The sequence below is a fragment of the Caretta caretta genome, chromosome 1, assembly GCF_965140235.1.
Source record: "Caretta caretta isolate rCarCar2 chromosome 1, rCarCar1.hap1, whole genome shotgun sequence".
NCBI lineage: Eukaryota > Metazoa > Chordata > Testudines > Cheloniidae > Caretta > Caretta caretta.
The window spans coordinates 299,304,639-299,328,757 of record NC_134206.1 but is presented as its reverse complement, the minus strand read 5'-3'; the positions used below and the strand labels follow the sequence as shown (position 1 = coordinate 299,328,757).

Sequence of the window (24,119 nt, the reverse complement as noted above, 5' to 3'; positions counted from 1 at the left end):
CCATTCTGGCCATTAATTTGCCTTTGTCCATTATTGCAGTTAATTTTTGTCTCTCCTTGTCTGATTCTCTGCTCTTAAACTTTAAAATATTGTCCCCCAGGCTAAAGTCATCATGACCCGCTAGTGCTTGCTGGTTTGCAATTTTCAGTTATATCTTCTGTAGAATAAAGCTTCCTGTGTAAGTGGTCTAGGTTTTTCTCCTCTTTTTCTTTTGGCATCAAAGCCGGGTGTTCCTGTCTCTCTCTGTCATTGGCAATGGAGCCGACAAGGAATCCTAGACAGGGATGGGTGTACAAATGCTCAAATCTCTGCAAGGGGACATAGTACTTCCTCTCTGTCCTTTTTGCTACAGGCGGGAGGAAAGATGGGATCTCCCATAGTACCTTGGATAATCTCATTAATTGGGAGAGCTATTCAGGAGGGCCCTGCTAAAGCTAAGATGTCCACAAATCTGCAACTTTTCTTGGACCTCTTCTGGCTAGATATCCAGAGCTCTGGCCATCCTCCTCAACAAGTCTTGATGGGCTGTGTAATCATTAGGTATGTGAGAAGTACTCTGATACCATCTGTGACAGGTTCCCCCCAGGGGGTGTCACCTGGAACTGGGGTACCACTAAAATATCTGACCCACCAGCCTGGGCTCCCTCTCACACTGTGCTGCTGTAACAAGCTGCAGACCCGCTCTTGCTCTTACACTTCCATCAGCATACACACAGGTAGAGAGACAACCAGCTACAGTTACTTGAAGGCTCTCTGACTAGCTACTGCACAAACCAACAGTAGAAAGGCTAAAGCCAAAGTAACTCTCAGCTCCCCAGGCACACACCCCACCCCGGAGCATAAACCCAAAATTATACCATCTTGCACTGCACTGGGAACTGTACAGCGTAAAATCATAGGCGCGTTCTCCTCCTCCCCCCCAGTCCCAGTGTGGAGAGGAATATGCAACAGCCCCTCTGAGCTTAAGATTCCCACACACTGCACTCCAAACTCACTGGTTTAGATAAAGCAAAACCAAGTTTATTAACTACAAAAGATAGACTTTGAATAAGTGATAGCAAATAGATCAAAGTAGATTACCTAGTAAATAACAAAAATGCATACTAAGTCTAAGATAGTAGTAAGGAGCTGAATTAGCAAATTCTCACCCTGGCTGATGATACAAACAGGCTGCAGACTCTTAAGGGACAAGCTGCACTTGCTTTACACTTTTGAATCCCCAGGTCTTTCATACACAGGCTAGAAATCCCCTTAGAGTAGGTCCAGCACTTCCCCCAGTTCAGTCTTTATTCCTCAGGTGTTTCCGGGAGTCACCTTGTGTAGGGAGTGAAGAACACTTTACACCACTATACAGCAGAATGAGGCAGCAGAGGGTGCATGTGGTGCCACATTGGGTACCACCGAGGGAAAAATCTGACAGCTGTACACTGGGTGTGCACACATATACAGTAAAATGGACATGTGCAATCACTCAAAGAAGAACCTGTATGACTTTTTGAGGGCCAAAACCAGAAGATAGCTAGCCAGGAAGGTAATGGAAGATGCCAGCCAGCTGGTGTCATCAGAGGAAACAACTGAGGCTTAGAGGAAACCCAAAAAGCCATTCACTAGAACAAATCAGCTACCTTGGAAGAGGTGAGCTGGGGACTAGGTAGCTAACTGTCCAGCTTCAGAAAAGGCTAGGTCAGGGGCGGGCAAACTTTTGGCCTGAGGGCCGCATTGGGTTTCGGAAATTGTATGGAGGGCCAATTAGGGGAGGGGGTTGTGGCCTGGCCCTCACCTCCTATCCATCCCACCTCCCTGGGACTCCTGCCCCATTCACCCCCCGCTGTTCCCTGACGGCCCCCCCGGGACTGCTGCCCCATCCACATCCCCCCGCTCCCCGTCCCCTGACCGCCCCCGGATCCCCGCCATCGCATGCAACCTCTCCTCTCATTCCTGACTGCCCCCCTCCCCAGAACCCCTGCCCTATCCAACCACCCCTTCTCTCTGACCGCCCCCGGAACCCCTGCCCCTGACTTCCCCCCGCCACCCCATCCAACCCCGCCTCTCCTTCCTGACTGCCCCCCCCAGGACCTCTGCCCCCATTCAAACCCCCCCCCCACTCCCTGTTCCCTGACTGCCCCTGGAAACCCTATTCCTGACTGCCCCCCACTGCCCCATCCAACCCCCCCTTTCCTGACTGCCCCCCGGCACCCCTACCCCCATTCAACCCCATTTCCCACCCTCTGACCACCCCGATCCCTGTCCACATGCCCCCCCCCCAAACTCCCCTGCCACACTGCTGCCGCCGCCACGCAACACAGAGCACTGGGTCAGGCCGGGCTCTGCAGCTGCGCTGCCCCAGGAGCTCACCCCGCCGCGCAGAGCAGTGCGCCGGCGGTGAGGTGAGGCTGTGGGGGAGGGGGACAGGAGCTCAGGGGCCGGGCTGGAGGGTCCCGCAGGCCAGATGTGGCCCGCAGGCCGTAGTTTGCTCACCTCAGGGCTAGATAATGCTGCAGTGAAAAAAAAAGACAGATGGGTTAGAGCAACAGAGTTTGTTGGAAGGCACATATCTGCACCAATCAAACTTGGTAAGGGGACAACTGCTGGCCAAGTCAATTTGCTACTTTTATTATCTAGGTCCTGCTTTCGTGTTACAGGTAAGATTTAACACAGTGTGCAGAGACACCAGCCAGAGACAGAGAAATAAAGTTGTAATTACTAATCTGTTTGCATCCCTTTCTTCAGGACTTTTTCATTTCCAAAAATTAACTAAAAACCAGGACATATCAACTCAAACTATTGGGTACTAACTGTTCGAGGCCTTTCAGTTTCAGCTTGTAGGGATGAGAAAGGATGTATGCATTCCCTGTAGCAGATTCTTTTGGACCAGTTTCCCATTTCCTTTTATAACCATGCACAGATCAGCTATGTAAAAGGCCAGAACCCTGTAATTCCTTACATACCAGAACATCTTTCCACCTCATCACAATTCCTTGTTGTAGTGTCTCACAAAATCCACAGAAGTACACAGTAGTGAAGCATCTGTCAGTTTACTTTTTATAGTCTTATGCCACTCTTAGTTTAGTGCCTAGATACTGTGCTGATTGGCACTCTAAATACCTTAAATAGATATCAAGCTGTGCCCCTTCTTGAGAGTTGTAGCAGAATCCATGTCTAAAATATGGGCTTATGCGAATGAGAGGTAAAGTTGTCCAAGAGTGAGGAAGGGCTAACATACCTTTAAAGTAACATTTTATGCCGGGGGGGTCCCAAGTAGCCCGAAATAACAAAGCACTGTTGAAAGCTAAGTTATGTAGTTTTAGAAAGATCCTTTAACAAGAACCCTTTCTTGGTCTAAAGGAAAAACAAAAATTAGGGTACAACATTAAGCTATTAACTAGGTAGAAAGCGTATCATACAGAGCTCTGGGATCTGCCCTGGTTGCTGATACATTTCTATGTACAATTTAACATGTTGGTTTTAACCCGCAAAGCCTTAATGGTTTGAGACCTAGTTAACTGTGAGACCTCCTGTCAAGTAGTCCACAGAGGAAGTCAAAGGATTGAAGACTATTGGCAGGACTTTGGAACTTGCTCCCCTCCTTACTCTATTCTTGGAAGAGTTGGACTCTTAGGAGGAATTGAACTATCATAGGAGTTGAACTATAAATAAGATAAATGACAGAGAAAGTAAATATTCAGAGTATCTAGACCCTCTGCCCATGACATAGTGAGTGTCACACTAGTTTCTAAATCTATGTTGGATAGACAGCACTGCTGTTACTGTCTGTACAGAACCAAAAATGACTGGGAATGTGGGATATTGCCCTGATAAAACCGGCACTGATATAGTGTTCCCTTTTATTTTTGCACAGACCAACTCACACTAACACACAAAACAGCATAATTGTAACAGATGCTTCTTTATGAAGAAAAGTGTGGCCAAAATGTAGGGGAAAAAATACAGATTCTCACACTTTTTTTGAAGCATCAAAAACATAAGTAATTTTTCATGAACTTTTGCATTAATGCACTACATAAACTAGGAAACAAACTTTTTGAATTTCATGGCTTTTATGTTCATTTTTTCATGTTTATCCCTCAGTCTGAATGTTTCTGTTGCACTAATAGAAAAACATGGGAGCTTTTAGGCTCCAAAAATACTGTAAATTTCTTTTTGCCATATTTGCAGATGTTATACTGTACATCTATGAAAATAAACAGAGAAGGTTTCTCATTCTCTCTCTTTGATGTTGCTTTGTAGCCGCTCAATGGTAGCATGATCATTCTTGTGCTACTGCTACCATGGCTATTCCTGTTGAAAGGTCAGGCAGCTGGCACAGCACTGGTGATCACACTGGGGTGGCATGTTGTCATGGTAGTAACAGAATGCAGTCTCTGAGGTTTACCACTGAAAAAGACCACTCCCTTCCTCACCCTGAGTTTTCATGAAGTGGCTCTGAGCTGTGGCTGCTGATCTTCAAAGACAAGGTTTTCATGTCTACTCTTATCTCAGTGACTGGCTACAATTGAATCATCCCAGGTAGCTGTCACAGCAGCTATGCAAAAGACTTGCGTTCAAGAGCTGGGTCTCCTCATTAAACTCCTCACACGATTCATGCCAAACAAATTACTTTAATTGGGGCAGGCATGGATTCAATGTATGGAAAGGCATTCCTGCCAGGGGACAGGTGACACCAGATGTGCACAGTATAGGACCCTGAAGAAGCACTCATGTCAACCAGTGATCTTCTTCCTAGGGCTAATGAGTTTAATGGCTTTATGTGACTCCATTTGCATGACTGATAGTGAAACATCTCCACCATTGATTGCCAAGATTTTATATTCCAAACATGGACAACATGTCCCCATTGCTAACATTGCCCAGAGAAGTGTTTCACTCTCTCCACTGGTAAAATTGGACAGAATTTTCAAGGGAAAGCTATTCACCTCTCCAGTTTCCTTGGCAATCATTGTTTCATTTTCCTCCCATCATTGGGCGCTCACTGTCAAGGCCTCAGGATCTGTGGCCACTGAAACATCTGGGAGATGAGACTACATATCAGTGTTCTGGATCTGATAGCAATTCCAATCCTCTCCCGCATTCAGGGATGAGTAGTTCAAGTGGTCACAGACAACACTTCAGCCATGTGCTACGTCAACAAACCAGACCATTCTGCAGCGAGGCATTGGCTTTCTGGAAACAATTTATAAATTCAAGTCTCATGTTTCAGGGCATAAACAAATGATTAATTGACAAGGGTTAAGAAGGAACTTTCCTTAAGGGCAGGTGTAAGTGTGTGGGGCTCCCTGTCCACTCCAAACAAATATACACATTCCGTAAAGTTAAAGAGCTCACCTATCTTAGGGTAAATCCAAACAATACAAGACAAAACCCAGCCACGGTCTTCTCCTCAAGTTTCCTGCCCCTGTGGTTGCTTTACCTTAGCCTAAGCCTTCTCCTAAGGCTTGGCTGCTCCTGTGGTTCCTTCCCTCAGAACCTTCTGTCCCAGCTCTTACTTTTGGCACTCTCTGCTTTGATTATTAACTTCCACCTCTCCCATACCTGGGTAGGATTATGAATCCTGCATCAATGAGTCAGCAAAATCCATGTAGCACTTCAGCAGCAGTATCAGCCACTGACAACACAGCAGGGTGTATTGGACAAATATTGCTAGCCTGTTACAGCAAATTATTCCATAATTGTCCTCAGGGGGCTTTCTTGCACTTTCCTCTGGCTAGTGCCAGATGTTTCATTGTAGGACAGGCTACCGAAGTACATGGACAACTGGTGCGAGAAAGTTATTTACCTTACAGTAACTGGAGTTCTTTAGAGATATGTGATCCCTGTCTGTATTCCCCTGTGGATACACATGCAATCTATGCATCCAGAGCCAGAGAATTCTTGAAACCAGCGTCTGTTTGTCCACGCATGTGCCCTCACCCTCCTTGTGCCTCCAACTGAGGATATAAAGGGCAGAGTGGACCAATTGCCTCTCTAGTCCCTTCTCTACCACAAATCCCAGAACAATCCAAAGCAGAGGGGAAGGAGGGTGGGAAGTGGAATTCAGATCAGGACCACACATCTCAAAGAACCTCCAGTTACTACAAGGTAAGTAACTTTCACTTTGAGTACCGGTCCTTGTGGGTGATAAGCAGTACTCAAATAGGAGGAAGGTGTGAGAATGCTGGCAGCATGGCCATTTTAAGGACTGCCTTCTCAAAGGATGCATCAGTGGAAGAGTCCTGAACTAACACACAGCCATATTGTCTTCCAAATGTGTGGATGGAACTCCACGTAGCTGCTTTGCGAAAGCCAAGTAGAGGTACTTCTTGAAGAAATGCCATTGACATTGCTTGTGCTCTTGTGGAATTAGCTCTCATCCCACAAGGAGAAAGAATATTAGACAGGTTAGATATAGGCAGAGTACAGTAAGATATAGGCAGAGATTCATTTAGAGATCTCTAAGAGGATATAGCTTGACTTCAAACTCTTTTCAATCTGCAATCTGGAAGATTTTCTGATTTGTTTTGTCCATTGCAGGCTCATTGCACACTGAGGGAACGAAGTCTCCTCTCTTCTTCAGATGTGTGTGTTTTCAGAAAAAAACAACTCTGAAACTACTTTGGGGGTGATCTTAGGATGTGAACGCAATGAGATTTTTGTCTCTATGGAATATGTGGTAAACCGAATGCCACCATCAGTGTTCTGAGCTCACCTATCCTCATGTCTGAGGCAATGGCTACAAGGAATGCAATCTTTTTGGGTAGGAGACACATGGAAAATGTAGCTAATGGTTTAAAGGGAGGCTTGAAAGAGGTTTAAGTCTCACTGAAGAGTAGGTTCTGATTAAACTCCTTCAGAATCTGCTAATTAGTGGGTGAGCAAAAACTGAGCAACCATGTGAAGGTAGGTGGTACTCAAGGACTGATGCCAGTGTGCCCATAAAGAGTTAATGGAAAGACCCACTGTTTTAAGTGGAAAAAGACAGTCCAGAATAAGGGGAATACACGTGGCCTCTAAGGATATACATTTTTGATGTGCCCAGATAGACAAATGCTTCCACTCCATTAAGTTACATTTTCTAGTGGAATCCTTTCTACTATTCGTAAGAATGTTTTGCACAGCTTCAGAACAAAAACATTCTAGAGTTTACACCTGTCACTGTGTTCACTCACCACTGAGATGCCTCTTCCTGGCTGCTCTAGGGATTAGCTCTCTCCAGGTCCAATGCCCCTTCTGTTGCATGTTCATATGCCCTGCTGCCTCTCTCTTTCTCTCTCTCTCTCTGACCCAGAATGCTCTCTCCTCATGGTTTGGCTGCTGATGTACAGGATGGAGTGTTCTTCTCAGTCAATGTCCTGTGAAAGTATTGCCCCAAGACCTGCATCTGTCTGCACTGTGAATCATCTTGAGAAGTCCAGATGTGAGAGCACTGGTTACCAGCTTAGCTGTTCTTTCAGAGTCTTAAATGCCATGTCACAGGCTTCGGACCACTGAATATTCTTAGGACTCATGTCCTTTATCAGGTTCATCAGGGGGCTGCAATGGTGGTGAAACTCAGTACATAGTGCCTGTAGTACCCAGCGAGGCCCAGGAAGTGACACCGGCTTTTGTGTGGTTGGTATGTGGCATTGCTCCACATCTTGTATATTACCAATTAGCAACTTCAGACATCCACCCCCAACCTTTTAGCTGAGGTAAGTCACCTCCTTGCTGGCCAGTTTGCACTTGGCCATATTGGCAGTTAGTCCTGCCTCTGAGGGATTACAGTATTGCGGTGAGGTGTCTTAGGTGATTGTTCCAGTCATAACTATAAATGACAATATTGTTGATGTATTCTGTGATGTACCACCCATGCAGTCGAAATACATAGTCCAAGAGACATTGGAAGGTGTCATGGCTCTGTGAAGCCTGAAGGACAGTCTTAAATTGGTAGAGACCAAACGATATAGGGAATGCGGTCTTATCTTATTCTTCAGTTGTCAAGGGTATCTGCCAATAACATTTCATAAAGGAAAAGAGTGGATACATACCTGGCAACCTCACACCTGTCTACCAACTCATCTACTCTAGTCATAGGGTATGCAACAAATTTTTATAGTGCATTTACTTTCTTGAAATTGATGCAGAATCAGGTTAACCTATCAGGCTTCGATGGGGCTCCCCCACTCACTAGGGGATTCCTCAACGACCCCTAAATCTAACAGAGCCTGTAGTTCTAGGCAGACTGTCCCCCACATCTTTTGTGGCAGAGATTGTAGGCGCTCTCAGACCTTTTTTCCCAGTTCACAGTCTATGTAATGGTAGGCCAGGTGGATGCATCTTGGGAGCACTGAAAATACTGAGGAGAAGTCTTCCATCAGCTGTCATAACTGTTTTTGTTCAGGCTAAACGACTTCTTCCATGGATATCAGTCTAATATTATGGCCTGAGTTTGGGTTCAGGTGAAGCTGGTGCTATGAGGAAGCCTTTCTGGTCCCACCAGAGCGTTAGCAGATTCATGTGATAGATCTACAGTTGAATCTCAGTGTTATGGACACCTCAGGAATGGAGGTTGTTCATAACTCTGAACAAGACGTTACAGACTTCAGCCACAGGAGAGTTGGGGCTGCAGTCACAGGGTGGTGGTGGTGTCAGGGCTCCGGGCAGGGGAGGGACGTCAGTGCGTCAGAGCTCTGGGCAGGGAGCTCAGGGCTCCTGCCCTGGAGGAGCACCAGGGCTCAGGGCTTTAGACCGGGGGAGAGCGCTGGAGCTCGGGGCTTCAGTCCCGCAGTCAATGCCCAGCTTCTGCTTTGCAGGGGCCACTGGGGCTCCCCACAGATTCACTCCCAGTTTCAGCTGGGGGAGGCTGTGTCAAGGCTCCGAACTGTAGTTACAGGGGGAACATTGGAGCTGAAACCATTTACCTTCTTTATCAGCCGGAGCAGATTTAGGGTGTTGCTGTCCAGATCTCTCCATGGCAATCTGGACAACCAAAGAATAAAGGAGCAGGATGAGAAAACAGAAATTCCATCCCCTTGTCTGTGACAAAATATCATTTCCCGCCTCACTTCAGGGGTAGAGACACAAATGGCAGGAGAATGCTAGACTGCTCTGGCTGGTTCCAGAATGGCATGATTAACAGGAAGCACTATCCAGCTGGGTCCAAATGCATGGAGCATGTCCAGGAGTTTGTGCTTAGGATTCTGAACTTCCATAAGTGAGATCTGTAGCTCCTCTGCAACCTTTCATAATAGTTCCTGGAACTGCTTATGGTCAAGATGGAAAGGGGGAGATAGAGATATTGCAGTGATTGCTTCATTCAGAGATTGACGAGAACAGTCTCATTGGTGCTGATGAAATTAACGGTTCCAACTCACACTCCTCCTCTTCCATGGGGTCAGGAGGAAGCTCTGGCTGTCCTTTTGGAGAGGAAAGGTGGCGTGACCTGCTCGTGGACACCTGTGACATTCCTCTCTGGTGTTATCTGGACCAGTGATCTGCTAGGTCACTCCAATCCTTCACTCTGGGAGCCAGCCTTACCCTGCTCTGCTGTGAGAATCCCCAATCCTGGGCTGTTCACGCACAGCCTCAGACATGTAAGCTGCTCCCAGTTACTTGCAACCGAATGACACTAGCCAATACAAGACTGCTACAGATTAGGGACCGATTGGCTAGGCAGCAGTTCTGCAGAAAAGGACCTAGGGGTTACAGTGGATGAGAAGCTGGATATGAGTGAGCAGTGTGCCCTTGTTGCCAAAAAGGCTAACGGCATTTTGGGCTGTATAAGTAGGAGCATTGCCAGCAGATTGAGGGAGGTGATCATTCCCCTCTATTCAACATTGGTGAGGCCTCATCTAGAGTACTGTGTTCAGTTTTGGGCCCCACACTGCAAGAAGGATGTGGAAAAATTGGAGAGAGTCCAGCGGAGGGCAACAAAAATGATTAGGGGGCTGGAGCACATGAGTTATGAGGAGAGGCTGAGGGAACTGGGCTTATTTAGTCTGCAGAAGAGAAGAGTAAGGGGAGATTTGATAGCTGCTTTCAACTACCTAAAAGGGAGTTCCAAAGAGGATGGATCTAGACTGTTCTCAGTAGTACCAGATGACAGAACAAGGAGTAATGGTCTCAAGTTGCAGTGGGGGAGGTTTAGGTTTGATAATAGGAAAAACTTTTTCACTAGGAGGGTGGTGAAGCGCTGGAATGGTTTACCTAGGGAGGTGATGGAATCTCCTTCCTTAGAGGTTTTTAAAGTCAGGTTTGACAAAGCCCTGGCTGGGATGATTTAGTTGGGGATTGGTTCTACTTTGAGCAGGGGGTTGGACTAGATGACCTCCTGAGGTCCCTTCCAATCCCGATATTCTATGAATACCTCCAGTCCCAGACACAACCCTAAGGAACCTCCGTCTTGCAGTGTGCAGTTATGCTCGCTGGACGCTGCAAGCTTATATGAGTTTGTCAAGTTAACAAAAATTGATATGTACCAGGCTTGTTATCCCAAAGGGAGTCTCTGACATGCTTCAAACCAAATACACTGCTTCAGGTAGAATAATCAAACAGATGTATTAACTATAAAGATAGATTTTAAGTGATAAGTCAAAACATAAGTCAGATTTGGTCAAATGAAATAAAAGCAAAGCGCATTCTAAGCTGATCTTAACCCTTTCAATGCCCTTACAAACTTAGATGCTTCTCACAACAGGCTGGCTGGTTGCACTTCAGCCCGGCTCTCCCCTTTTATCATGTCCTTTCTTCCCTCTTGGCATTAACCCCCTCTCCCTTCAGAGTCAGATGAGCATTACCTCATCACAGTTCCCAACTGACCAAAGGAAGGGGGAAGACACTGTTGAGAGTCTAACGGATTCTTTTGGTGATGCCTAGGCCAGTGCCTGTGAGGCTGGGCTGGGTTTGTCCAATCCACGCCCTGCTGAGGTGTGACCTGCCCTTCTGCTTCTGGAGAGTTTGTGCCTGGGCTTGCTTTAAGCCATAAGGAATCATTTTCATCCTCATAACTATATACATAAAATTATAACCTATATATGAGCCTTCCAAAGACACCCGACAAGAAAAACTTTGCATTGAATACCACACAATCATTTTACAAGGATGAACATGGGGGTGTAGGCTGTTTCCCCCTCCCCCCAAGGTACAGAGTGTCACAGACTGTGTCAACTCTGCTAGGTGGTACGAGTCCCACGATCGCCAGTATGGTCAGTAAGATGGGTTACAGAGTAGTTTTGGAAGTCCCCATAGCATGGGGTACAAACAGTTTTGAGGCAGGTAATAGGATGCAGGTTGGTTCCAGACTGGTCCGGGTTCCAGCTGGGAAGGCATGCCTCAGAAGAGGAGACATCAGTTCATCGGGTGCTTCAGAGTCTCCTGAGAAAATAAATGCCAATTCTGGATATACTGGCAGTACTGAGAGTTCTACTGGAGGGAAACTAAGGCTACATGATATGGGAGGAGTCTCTCTCCTATTCTAAGTTGCATCTTGTGGTGGACTCAGGATCTCTCTCATAAGCAAAGGACCTGATGGTGATCAAGTCTGGTGATCTGGGCAAACAATAATGTCCTCATGTGGAGCATAAGACTCTGCTCTCCCTGAAGTGCCAGACACCCTGTCCATCCGAACTGAAGGGGCTGGAGCAGTTACTGTTTGTGCCATAGTCAGGTGAGGCAGACCCAGTACCGCTGATGGTGGAGGCTCTCAATGGTTGTCTTCTGTTGGTGCCATCAGTTCTCAAAGTTTAGGGTTGGTTGGTGCCAGAGGCACTGTTGGCACTGTAGCGTGGTCTAGTGGTGACAGAGCCCTGGATTTATGGACTTTCTCGTCATGACCCTAAGACTTAGGACGTTCTAAGTCCTCCTGGGCTGAATGGAAAGATTTGCTCAACTTAGGGTTGTATCTGACTTCCTTGAAGTGGATTTAGAGGACCGTTTTCTCTTGGGTTTATGAGAATGTTCCCTGTCCTCCCAGCAAAACCCTGACAGGGATTCTCAGGGCAGTAGTTTCCCTCGCTTCTAAGTGAGACCGTGCACCAGGAAGGTCTTTGCTGAGTCAGGCTGAAGCATGGAGTGGGCCCCCAGCCTGGGTCCAATTGCAACTTCAAAGACTTCTCCATTAAAGCTTCTTAAGGTGAAGTTCCTGCACTTCACGCGTGCGGCTGGGGAAAGAGCTTCAAATACCGCACCTTGCCACAAACTTCCCCAAAACAGTATAGGCAGCGCTGATAACCATCACTGACTGAGGAGCACAGATTTTGAAGCCTGAATTCCAGGGAATAGGCAGGGGGTGAGGGGAAGGGAGGGTGGAATTCCGCAGAATGGAGAATGTAACTATAAAACTTGGTTTAAGCTACTGGATAAAATTCTAAAACCTATTTACAAAATATATACACATGTATTTACAGATAGAAGAATAAATGAAGATGAAGCTCTGGACACTGGAGGCTCCAACAAAGGCCATGCAGCAGTGAGAACAAACTGGAAAGGCAGTCGGTCTGCTCCACCCTTTTTCTCCTTGTTTGGATGCACTATTGGATGCATGAGAAGAGCAGGGGTGCTTGCATGGACCAGTGGACACTGCTTTCAGGAATTCTCTGACTCTGGGAGCATGAAGCATATGCATAACCACAACAAGAGACACACAGGGAGTAGCGCTTGAAGGAGAACCTATAATTTCACATTTTCCTACAGATTTTATAGCATATGCCCTCCTGCTGAAACTGCTCTAAATTGTATTCTGTAAGTAGCGCAAAGCAGTCTTCTATCCTCACCCTGTTTTTCTTTTCCTTGCAGTACCTTTGAGATTTTATAATAAAAATGGTATGCTCATGAAAAACATTCACATGCATATTTTGTTTATGAAGATGTTTATTTTTGCCTTCAATATTTGTTGGCAAAAAAAATGTATTTTACTATAAAAAGTGTCTCAGAGAAACGCCATTAAAAATTAGCCTTAACCATGAAGGAAAAAAATATACATTCAGCGGTGCCAATCCTGAGTGAAGGGATTTTTTTCCACACATAGGAAGCAACACCAATAACATTGGAGGACCTCTTATTGCTTTTCATGCATTTCTTCCTGCTTGGCAACTGGTGAAATTTAGGTGGGAAAAGTGTAATTACCTAATTAAAATGCAGGCATGATTTCAAGGTTCACAGTCCTATTCTTTCAAATAAATATCACAGGTTCATTAGTGACTAGAAGTTTCAGGGCCTCAGTTTTAGTTTTCATCAATAGAAAGGACCTCTAATAGCAAGACCCTTACCATCATGGTGGGGCATCATTGAATCAGAGTAGGGTATTGACTATTAAATAATCAATATTAGTTCCATTCCTGAAAAACACAGGCTTTCCTTGAAGGTCTCCAATCCATACTTAGCTATCATTAACTTGGTATCTGATATCACATGTTAAAGTAGCATGGCTGAAGCCACAAAACTAAGTGGGGCCTGCAGTGAGCAGGAATCATAATTCAGGCCTTCAGCTAATGCTAGGTGCTTACTACTTTAGTCATTTATCCAAGATTTTACAGTTCAGTCTAGACAAGGTCATCTCTTCCAAGAAGTCAGAACAGAAAATAAATTTATTCACTTAGAGGAGACAACCTGGTTTCTGGGATTTTCCAAAATTACATAAGAACTTTTTCTGACAATAAAATCTTTAAAGTTTAAAGTCTACCCTTAGACAAATATAAATCCTATTGATCAATCCAATATCTACCTATACCCATTGAAGGGGTCACTCCCTTTGACATGGCAGTCAAGAAGGTAGAGGGTTCACTCAGCTATCCTTAGTAATGATTTCCCTCCAAGAAGTTTCATCCATTCTGTGGTATACTGGTAGGCTAAAGCAGTTGACTAGAAGAAACGGTCACCTCTAAAGTTACTTACTTTCACAAACAAAGATTCAACAAGTTGTGGGACTCACTGCTTCTTATAAAGGTAACTTTACCAGCAGTTCATTAAGATTCCTTTGGTTATAACTTGTGGCTCCACCCATGGGGTAAATCTTTTAACAAATATTTTCTTTCTTTCAATGGAGTTATTGCCTTAGTGATGCAGTGGATAAGGCACTTGATGGCATAGTTAGAGAGAGCATCTCACTGCCAAGAACTTTGTCAGAGCCAGGCTCCATCTACTTCTAAAGGTTTTGCTACCTATTGCTATTCCTACTAGGCTTCAAGATTGGCTATTCCAAACCTTGACCAGTTATTCATTTTGGAACTATTGCCTACAAAACCTTCCTCAGCTGAGAAACACCACAAGGTCTAACTGGGGCTCTGACTGTCCCAGAGAACAGTCTTTCAATAGGAAGATTATCCTTTTTACAGGAAGTCTAGAATACGATCATCTCAGATTGGATGGTCTCTAAAATGTGCAAGAGGGTCCACAAAAGTTTTTCCTTTATCTTCCCCTTCAATCCAATCCTCCTGACCCCCAGTCCTCTGGAAAAAAAATAAGGACATACATAGAACTACCACCCAGGATTTGTAGCTAAAAGACAGATATCTATGCCATTTACTGTCTAGCACCCCACAGTTCACAAACAGATATTTTTAGAGTGTCTACGTGGGTGAGGTGTAATATCTTTTATCGGACCATCCGCTGGTGAGAGAGACATGCTTTTGAGCTTACATAGTGCTCTTCTTCAGGTCATATTTTGCTGTATATCTTTAGGTCAAAAGTCACTGAACCAATCTATGTCAGAAGGAAAGCCATCTATCAGTATGGATATTAGTAAAGGTAGAAATGGAGGATGCCTACTTGCACATTATAACAGCAGATGGTGGTGCACAGTAACAAATTCTCACAGAGAAGGGCATATTAGCTCATGAAGTTTTTTTATTTTAACACAGAAGGAGGAAGACTTTCTAGTCATCATTCAGAGATTTACAAAATAGAGAATTTTTCTCTTGCTATCATCCTCTCTGTTCTTCAATCTAACAAAAAGTATTGAGACACATCTTGGAGATAGAAGCCATCTCCCCAGGATCTCCACAAGGAGATGTTGAAAACTCTGTGTGTTCTTTTTTGGCAGAAGATCTCCCTCTCCATCCACCCTTGGCTGCCTCTCCAAAGCTTCTTTCCTGCACCTTGCAAAAGCCTTCAGGTACTACGTGTCACTTGGGGGACACTTCTTCATCAAGATCTACAACATACCCCACCTACTTTCCTAGAAGTGAAAACTTCCTTCAAGTGATAGAAGCAGTTCTTTTCAGCGACATGAATCTCAGAACCAAAGTGGTTATTGGCATTCTGAATGCCAGTCTCATCAACTAGAGAGCTCACATGCGTGTATAAAGGAAAATTATTTAGCAAAAATTCTCCCTATATATCACTTATCTAGAAAGGAAGAGAGTTATGTAAAAACTGAAGCAGAGCTAGGAGATCATCTGTCACACACCAGTTTAAGTGTTTAGAGATACCTAAATAACTATTCAATGGATCAGGAACCTGGAGGGGTCAAATTGACCACTAGCATAATCAAGTATATTTCAAACAAATCACACGCACTTACACCAGCAGTGAAATTGGCCATGGAGTTCAAACAGATGTTTGAGCAGAGTCTATTCCCTTTACAAGTGGGGATATGATACTTAACCAATACTAAAAACTTAGTTAAAAAGTATCAGAGAATCTCTCACAGTTGTTGGCTGTTGTGTTAGAGAAGACCAACCTGATAGTAGATTCTCTTGCCTAGAGAACTGTACACTCAGTCGACCTTGGTTTTGATTTATTCTCTTCAATAAAGGATCAGTATGAGATAGATATTCTCTTTTTCAGGAAAACCAGTAATATATCTTCTAAAATAGGTACTCAGTAGTCAGAACTTTGGCCCCACAGCCACTGTTGTGACAATTGGGCCTACAAATTTTCAAGAACTGTGAGCTCAACTGTAAAAAGTATGTAAAATTCATAAAGTGTTACAATAAACTATAACAACAAATATTGACAGGAGAAGGTACAAAAGGGAGACAGAATTACCTTCTTTAGCCTAATTTAGTTGATATGATTCAAGGACTGTATTGAAATTATGCATTTAAAAACAGATGTGGAGCCAGAAGTTAATGAGCCAAAATTGGTACATCGAATACTAGGCCTAACTGATGGACAAAATAATAAGGGGAGGGGCTATTCTACTCATCAATCCCTTTCTGGGTCCTTAAACAAAAGATTTTGTGGGGAACATATGAAAGAACAAAAATACATAATACACACTTAAAATAACAGATGGAGACTACTGAACCAAACTTCTTCATCACGGCTGCCACTCCTACTGTCTCCTTTGACTTCATCAGCCTCATCTGGAAAAATGACCACACCAGGGCAGAGAGAGGGAGCCAGAGGACATTGCCAGCCTACCAGCTGTAGCTGAATCCCAAACAACTACCTGGGATGAAAGGATTTTAACAGCAGCAACAGCTCCAGCTCTTGCTCATCTCAACTAACTTTTTGTCTAAGGATAGTTACTGCCATCATTAATACCATCAAAGAGACTGTCAAACAAGGGTTTTTTCCTTCTAAAACTCTCTCCATCCTGAAGGGAAAGGGAACAAGAAATGTTAAAATGAAAGTCTTATTTAATACTTCACATTGTAAATGCTTTAACTGTTTTTCCTTCCCTTCTCTATCTTTAATATAAGGTTAAATGGCTTTTTAAAGATGTTTGTGCCATGGTACTAAGCAGGCTGATATCTCTGTTCACCAAATCCCTGGATCTTGTTCAAATAGTTTGTTTGACAGTGACTGGGTTATATTAACACCTTTGGCCCATTTATTCTAACACTACCTTCTCTGCTTATGTAGCCCAGGCTTACACCAAGTGGCTCTTTGTCTTTCTTTAGTGGCTAGACTAGCCACTTTCTTTGCTAGTACCTTGGAACTAATGGAATTGGTAATTTATAATTATATCTCTGGGTGGATTGTCCACCAGATTTGAACACAGAACCTCTGAATTTAAAAGCGGGAGCCTCTACTGCTAGAGCCAAAGGACCAGGTTGATTAGTTCAATGGAGTAGCATACTCAAACTATTTGTTAACTCTACCTCAATTTTCCCTGTGTGACGTTAGGCAAGTCATTTAAAGCTGTAAATCTTATTTCCTTACCTACAAAATGGGAATAACACTATTTACCTAATGCATACAGATGGATATGGGAGGTTAAAATGTTTGTAAAGTACTTGTTCGTAACAGACTTGCAAAGTATTATTTCTTATTTTAACTAAATCCTAGATTGACTGTATTGCCTTTTATTAAAGGTGTTAGGAGAGGGTTGTTGGTTTTCTTTGTTTTAGTGTTGAATTAGGCTCAAATGTGTGGCTTTTGCTTATAGTAGTTTTCTTTTGCCTCCTTCTGCTACAGAAATATTGCCTTGAAATACTTGTGAAGCAGGAGGGGGGAAAAAAGTCAAGCTGTCCTACTTACTAGTAGGTGCAATATATACCTTCAAATGAGACTCATGCTTCTGAAGTCAGGTAAGAAATGATATCCAACCTTTCAAAGCTCTAGCTCTACTCTTCCAGTGACATTTCCAACAACCTCAAATCTTACCAATTTGCTAAGAGAATGTGTTGCTAGCTAAACATGCCTAGCATTGGACTAGTCCACTATCCAAGAACTGCACTAACATTTTGAACTTCTCTCCAGAGCTAGCTTTTCCTAGTGATCAAACCCACTACAAATGTGGTAACATGCAACTGTCAGGGGAAAAATTAATTTCATCTACCTCTTGCCATGACTTCTGCTACTCCAAAGGAAATTGGTTTCAGCCCTTCTCTCTAGTAGACCATAGTAGTATCAGAAGGCACGTAAGGGATAGAGAAATAGATTAGATACAGAGAGAGAGAAAAAAAAGTGGATTTTAATGAAGGCACACACTTGACAGGTCTATCACTAGCTCCCTCCTGTATTTCATAAGCACAGATAGCTGCATGATCTGGGAAGTCTTCCCACTTTTGGGAAGAGGAGAGAAAGAATTAAAACTACAAAGGGCATGTCACAGGGTGGGCTCCCTCATCCTGGACTTCCCTTTGTAAGCAGTCCTCACACATTCTTATGTAAATTCACCACAGTGCACTTTATTTTCAATGTTTTATGCAGCTTCATGTCCCATCACCATAAGGCTTTTCCCAAGTTTCAGCAGACTCCTTAGGCAAGGGGGGGAGGAAAGGGGAAGAGGTCTCACCTCTGTGAGGTCGAGTGTCTTTGCCCTTCTTTCCAGCCACTCTCTTTTCCCCTCTCCCTTCCTGTCTCCAGTTTAACAGTCCCCAGCTGACAAGTTAATCCTCATGTTAACTGGTTAATGACCTAGACCTAATCAATTGCCTCCCTATTTGTGCACTTTGTAAGCATTCCCACATGGTGAAGCAACCTTAGGCTACTTCTGCCACAGGACAGAACTACACCACCATGTGCAGCTTGGAAGACATGTCCTGGTGCTACAGGGGGGTGGGGGGGAAGCGTGAGCCACCTATCTATTCTATTTCACATGGCTAGATAAAATGCACTGCCTCTGACCACATTAAAAAAAAACACACACACATCTAAAGTGCAGAATACTGCTTAATCTTAAATTGCTTGAACTATATCTTCTATGCCATACAACATCAAATAGCTAGAGAAACACATACAGTACGGTAACATTTTAGATCATAATCTTGATTGTTTCAAGACTAGTCACTGCATCAAAACTTAAAATTAAGCCTTTGAATATAACCTTTTTCCTATCACTAATCTTAAGAGTCAACATTTTACACTGCAGATTTTGACATGGTATTACTTGGTACAGATTTTGATTGCTTCTACTATGCAGACTTTGAAATTCAGAAGTAAAAAAATAAATCACACCTTACTATTGTATATTTCAGTACTTCCTTATGCCAGCTATAATTAGTGGCAAAAAACAGGATGACAAAACATTGAATTATTTTACACCTTTACAGTGAATTAACTGCATCTCATTCTTTTTGTTTTTGAAACAGTGGACAATCAATGCACAAAGGAACTTATTTACATGGATCATCATCACATTCATCTTTGTTGGATCATCTCATGTAACCACGCAAAATGCTTGGCAGATGAAAGTTGGTGCAGGCTTAGCATGTAACAGATGATGATCAGTCGTTATGTAGAGAACAGTAAAAGAAAAATAGCTAACAATGAGTTACAATGTTAGGTTTTTACATTCTACAAACTGAGTAAAGATGGAGTAGACCTTTTTAATGAATTTACACAGAGTAGGAGAAAGGACTTGGTTTAAACCAACTGAAAACTTCTTCAGAAATTATGGAAGTGAGGCTGGTTTAAAGTATAGTTATAATGTTATGAGTAAAGAGTCAGATCACCTTACTTCACTGTTTGTTTTTTTTAAACTCTGCCATCAGCACTGTTGCACCACTTTTGCTGTAGAAGAGCAAAAATTCTGATGTGTTTCATGCATCAACAGGAATGGCAAGCTAACTTTTGGTTACGTAATCATTGTTCTTTACACCTCTTACATCACCCCACTACTACTACTTAATTACAAACTCTAGGTGGAGTATGTAGTACTGGCAATTTTACATAAGTAGAGTAATTTGATCTAGAAATTCTTGAGTAAAAATGAGCAATCCAGTAACCTTTTTACAATCACTTTTCTGATAATAACCACACTTTAAAATTGCTCTTGTAGATACTAAGGATTGCTTTCATTTGATATTAGATTATGCCTCTTAGTAGTCAATTCCATGCAAATTAACTAACTAAATAAATCAATGACTGCCTACTTCTCGAGATAGAAAAACCACTTTTTGCAGGTGCTGAATGGTCTACCTATACTAAATTTAATAATAAGGTTCTGACTTAGTGAACTATAGGTACTAGATCACTATTTTATGTTTGCAAAGAATACTGAAATATGTTAACATTCATTTTGTTTTAAAGTTGAAATATTTCATAAAGGATCTTGCATTGAGATTCACTATCACTATATTGCTTACTTTAAACAGATTCAGCTCTCTTGTAATCCATTAACTCAGTATACTCTGTATATAATTTCACCTAACAAATTGTAAAAAGTAAAACTCAGAAGAATGTATCTTTCTTTGTAAGAATTAACATTCATTACTTGAACATCTAGCCCCACCCCAACCAAAAACATTTATGAAACTTAAAATGTGATGTTTTAAAAAGTATTAAAATATGATCAGAAAATTGGAATGAAGAAATGTTTCGTAAGGTAAAGCATAATACATTTTAACCAGGTCAGTAGTTGTCCATTTGAAATAACCTATAATTAACATTGGATTTTTTAAAAGTTTAACAGTAACACCAAGGAATGAGGTATGTAAGTTTTTAGATATCACATCAGACTTTCATTTTATGCAACTAACTGTATTTCACAACTCGCATCTTACAAAATAGACAGTACCATTGTGCCTGTAAAAGTACTGCATTAAAAAACAGAAAGGTACATTACTACAAGAAACCACCAACCACCGCAATTGTCAGGGTCTACAAAAATCCATTATTTTAGCTATTATCAGGATGCATCATACGAAGGTAATATTTTAGGGCTGGATTCACGACCAAAAGAAGTCCATCCCACTTTCACATTGGCCCCAAAATACATATTTTGAATGAGACACAAAGAGAATTACTGGGATGTGAACGGGCTTCCTTTGGACAGGAGCCAGATGCATTTTTGTATTGAATCTGACCCTATAATTTAAATCTATATATGGATTTTTTTGTGCATAAAAAAACAACACCTAGTTGTAAACAAAAATGCGAAATCTGTATTCATAAAAATATTTTATTGGTTATTTTACATAATACCGGGTGGGACTGTAAATATTTTTGCTCTGTATCAGTATATTGCTAAATGCATAAATTTTGACAGTTTATGCCAGAAAATAGGGTACTGCATTTTTTTTCTTATGACTGATGCTACAGTATTTAATAAAGGGCCAATTCAAAATCAAAGAAGCTGATCTAAGAACAAAATGTAATAGTATTACTTATTTCCTTACTCCTGTGCAACACAGTATTTTTGTACTAAACTGATATGCAACTATGACACTGGGCAAGTTTGGGGCAAGGAAATAATGCTAAGCAGAAATGAAAACTGTCCTAAAAAGTTATTTTTAAAGCTTTTCCAGAATTTCAGATTTTAAAAAATTTACTTTTTGCCAAATGCTTAGTCATTTGAGATTTGATATTGGTTATAGAACATAGACTACCAGTGTCTAATGACAGTGTAGTACTGTATCTGAATTATAAAGCTAAATAACCAATGCTTATAGTATGTTCACTCTTTTTGTTCATAAACATTACAATAAGTGTTTTAAGTGTGAGGAAAATATTGGTAAAACCAGCAACATAATTCAGTAACAGTAATTTAGTAAACGATGTCAAACATTGGCAAAAATTCATACAAATGTTTTATTTAATAACATTTTTCCTATTTAAGCACACCAAGTACCAGCAGGTGTTTTTAAGAAGATAATAATTATGAAAATTCTGTTGCAGCAATAGTTGATTAAGTTGATCTTTGATCTGCATACATATAACTATGTTTCACAATTCTCAAATAATACATATTTAGGCAGCTTGAACTATGTTATAAAAATTTTAATTCAGTACATGCCAATAGTAGAGACTCCAAGAGTTGTGTTAGAATTCACTAAACTAAAAGTGAAAATGGACTTACCAATAACACTGCATAATGAACATTCAAACCACATTTTCATGGCACCTTTAAATGCGAAGATTAAAAAGTTAGTCTGAAAATGCTTTGTAAGCATTTGTAGATTGCATTCAAATTATTATTTCTACTGCTTCACTTCACTTTTGTAAAACTGCATAAATTATGTTCCAGTAAACATATCAATTGTGCATGGATAATCTGTCATGAAAATGTGGTAGCTGTTGGCAGAAATTGTGTATTTGCATGTTTTGAAGAGAAGAGACTAGAGAAACTGGAGAAAATAAACTTTAATGAGATTCTCCGTTCAGCGATGAGGCTTCTCCTCTGGGCGAGGATGACCTGGACATTCCCCTCTCTGTATTGTCAGAGCTAGAGCCACTCTGACTGTGCTGGTCTGCAGATGCGGCACTGGAAGCAGGTGGTGACTTAGTTTTCTCCTTAAAGTCTGTAATAATGACTGTCAGATCTCCAACGGTAACTTCCAAGTGCTGGGCACTACTCCGATCCACATTTTTCAATCTTGGCCTAAATAAAACAGAATCAAATTAAAAGCTAAAAGCTTCCACATCCCATAATCCTCTTGCCCCTCCCATTTTTAGTGATCTTCGTAGAAAACGTATAACTTAGTGAAATACTACACACAGCAATATTATGAATACATAAAATGAGAATGTACCACATAGCTAGCAACTCTATACTGTAATGTTTAAATTTTTCTTCACCTCTAAATAATTTGATTTGAACAGGGCCCTCTGGATCATGTGGTTAAGGTGGTCACAAAACCGTACTCCACATTTTAAGATTTTTGCTTGGAAAAAATTAAGTCTCTAGTCTTCATGGCTGCAAAGAATGTTCAAAATGTGACCCCCCCCCAGTCATATCAGTGTCAGCAGACAGCCTGAAACAACAGCCCTGAGAAGTGTGAACTTCTCCATTCATCTCAGTGGGTGTTGCCTTTATGTTCTTAATATGCAGAAACCAGCTCCCAGGTCCTCTAACCAGTTGTTTCTAAACTTCTGCTATGCAGGTATTAGCAAATACAAATTCTACAGCACACTGAAAATTTAAAATTTGGAGTGGGCATCACGTAAATAGAATTTAATTTTAAAATAATTTACACAAAAAACACTGACGACAGGGCTGGAGTCTGGGTTCCCTGATGCATAATTTAATATTAATATCCTGCATAGGACAAGGGGCCACAAACTCTGGTTTGATTACTACTATTTTATTTTTTAGGACCACAACAGAACATTTAAACTATGTTCCATCAGCATGGTCTTTGCAGGTGTTAGTGCAATGGGTGATCTAGGCATGAAACGCTTTAATTTGATAGTTGTGTGTGTGTACCAGGTGACAAATCATGTCACCACAGCAGCTGAAAATACCTGCTGACAACAGCAGCACAGCACCCAGCAAGCCTTTTAAAACTGACCTACAAAACCTATATTTGATTCCACAACTTTCTCCAGGCCAAGCTTTGGAAGTAAAGAAATTAATATGAAACCAAGATTTGGCAGGTGTGCTCCTAAAAGCAAATCTTAACCCTCCCCTTGCCCTACACAGGGATTTAGCGCCCTGCCTCAAGTAGAACTGATGCTGAGTCACCTCACCCCACCTTTTGCACTCCCACGCAGCCAAGAGTTGAAGCTGCATAATAATACACAGGGAGCCCAATGAGACTCTTGCCCCAAGGCTGAACTGGCATTAAAAAAGAACCTAACTGGTTGCTTGAAGATGTGGGGTGGAGGGGAAGGATTCACTTTTGCCAGCCTGAAATAGGCTGCATGCCAGAGAAAAAATTTAGGGCTTACTGCATGCAGATTTTGTTATACATGTTTCTGGAAACATTTAAATGTGCTCCTTTTTTAAAAAAAATGTTCTTTTAAGTAATCCACGTAGAAACTAAGGTAAGCATTCTTAATCAGAACACAGTCTACCCAAAATCAGGTAGTACTTTTTTTTATAAACTTGTATGTAATACTTGAGTGTTTGATTTGTCTTCACTATTAATTTTTCAAGCAATTCTTTGTACAGCTTTTACTGAGATGATTTTTTTTTAAAAAACAATATTCCCAGCCAAAGGCGTGCACATGGGAGGGCAAGCAGTGGCATCGGCCCACCTCAATAATTGGCAAGGTCACAGAGCTCAGCTCACTCTCCCTGCCGTGGCCCTGGGGTGGGCGGAGCTCTGTGACCCCACCACAGCCAAGTCCTTGTGGATACACTTATTCAGATAGCTCTACGGCACATGGATTTTCATTGAAATGGTGAGTGTTTATTTCTATGTATGTAATGTACATGTGTGTTGATATGGTTTAATGTGTATAATGTGTGTGTTTAATGTGCCCTTCCAAAAGCAGTAAAATTTAAATTGCTGTGCACACCCCTGTTCCCAGCCCTTGCAATATCACCCCTTTTCACTTCTCATGTAATAAGACTATTTAACCTCCAACATTCC

General features: G+C 42.1%; 1 protein-coding gene across 1 annotated transcript in view; it reads right to left on the bottom strand.

The window, feature by feature from the left end:
* Positions 1-14,796: 14,796 nt before the first annotated feature.
* YAF2 (YY1 associated factor 2) overlaps positions 14,797-24,119 on the bottom strand; it is a 42,469-nt gene continuing 33,146 nt past the window's right edge. Inside the window, exon 4 of the mRNA XM_048836032.2 lies at positions 14,797-22,183. Coding sequence (XP_048691989.1) covers positions 21,946-22,183 — 238 coding nt within the window. The 3' untranslated portion in view covers positions 14,797-21,945. The remainder of the gene's footprint in view (positions 22,184-24,119) is intronic.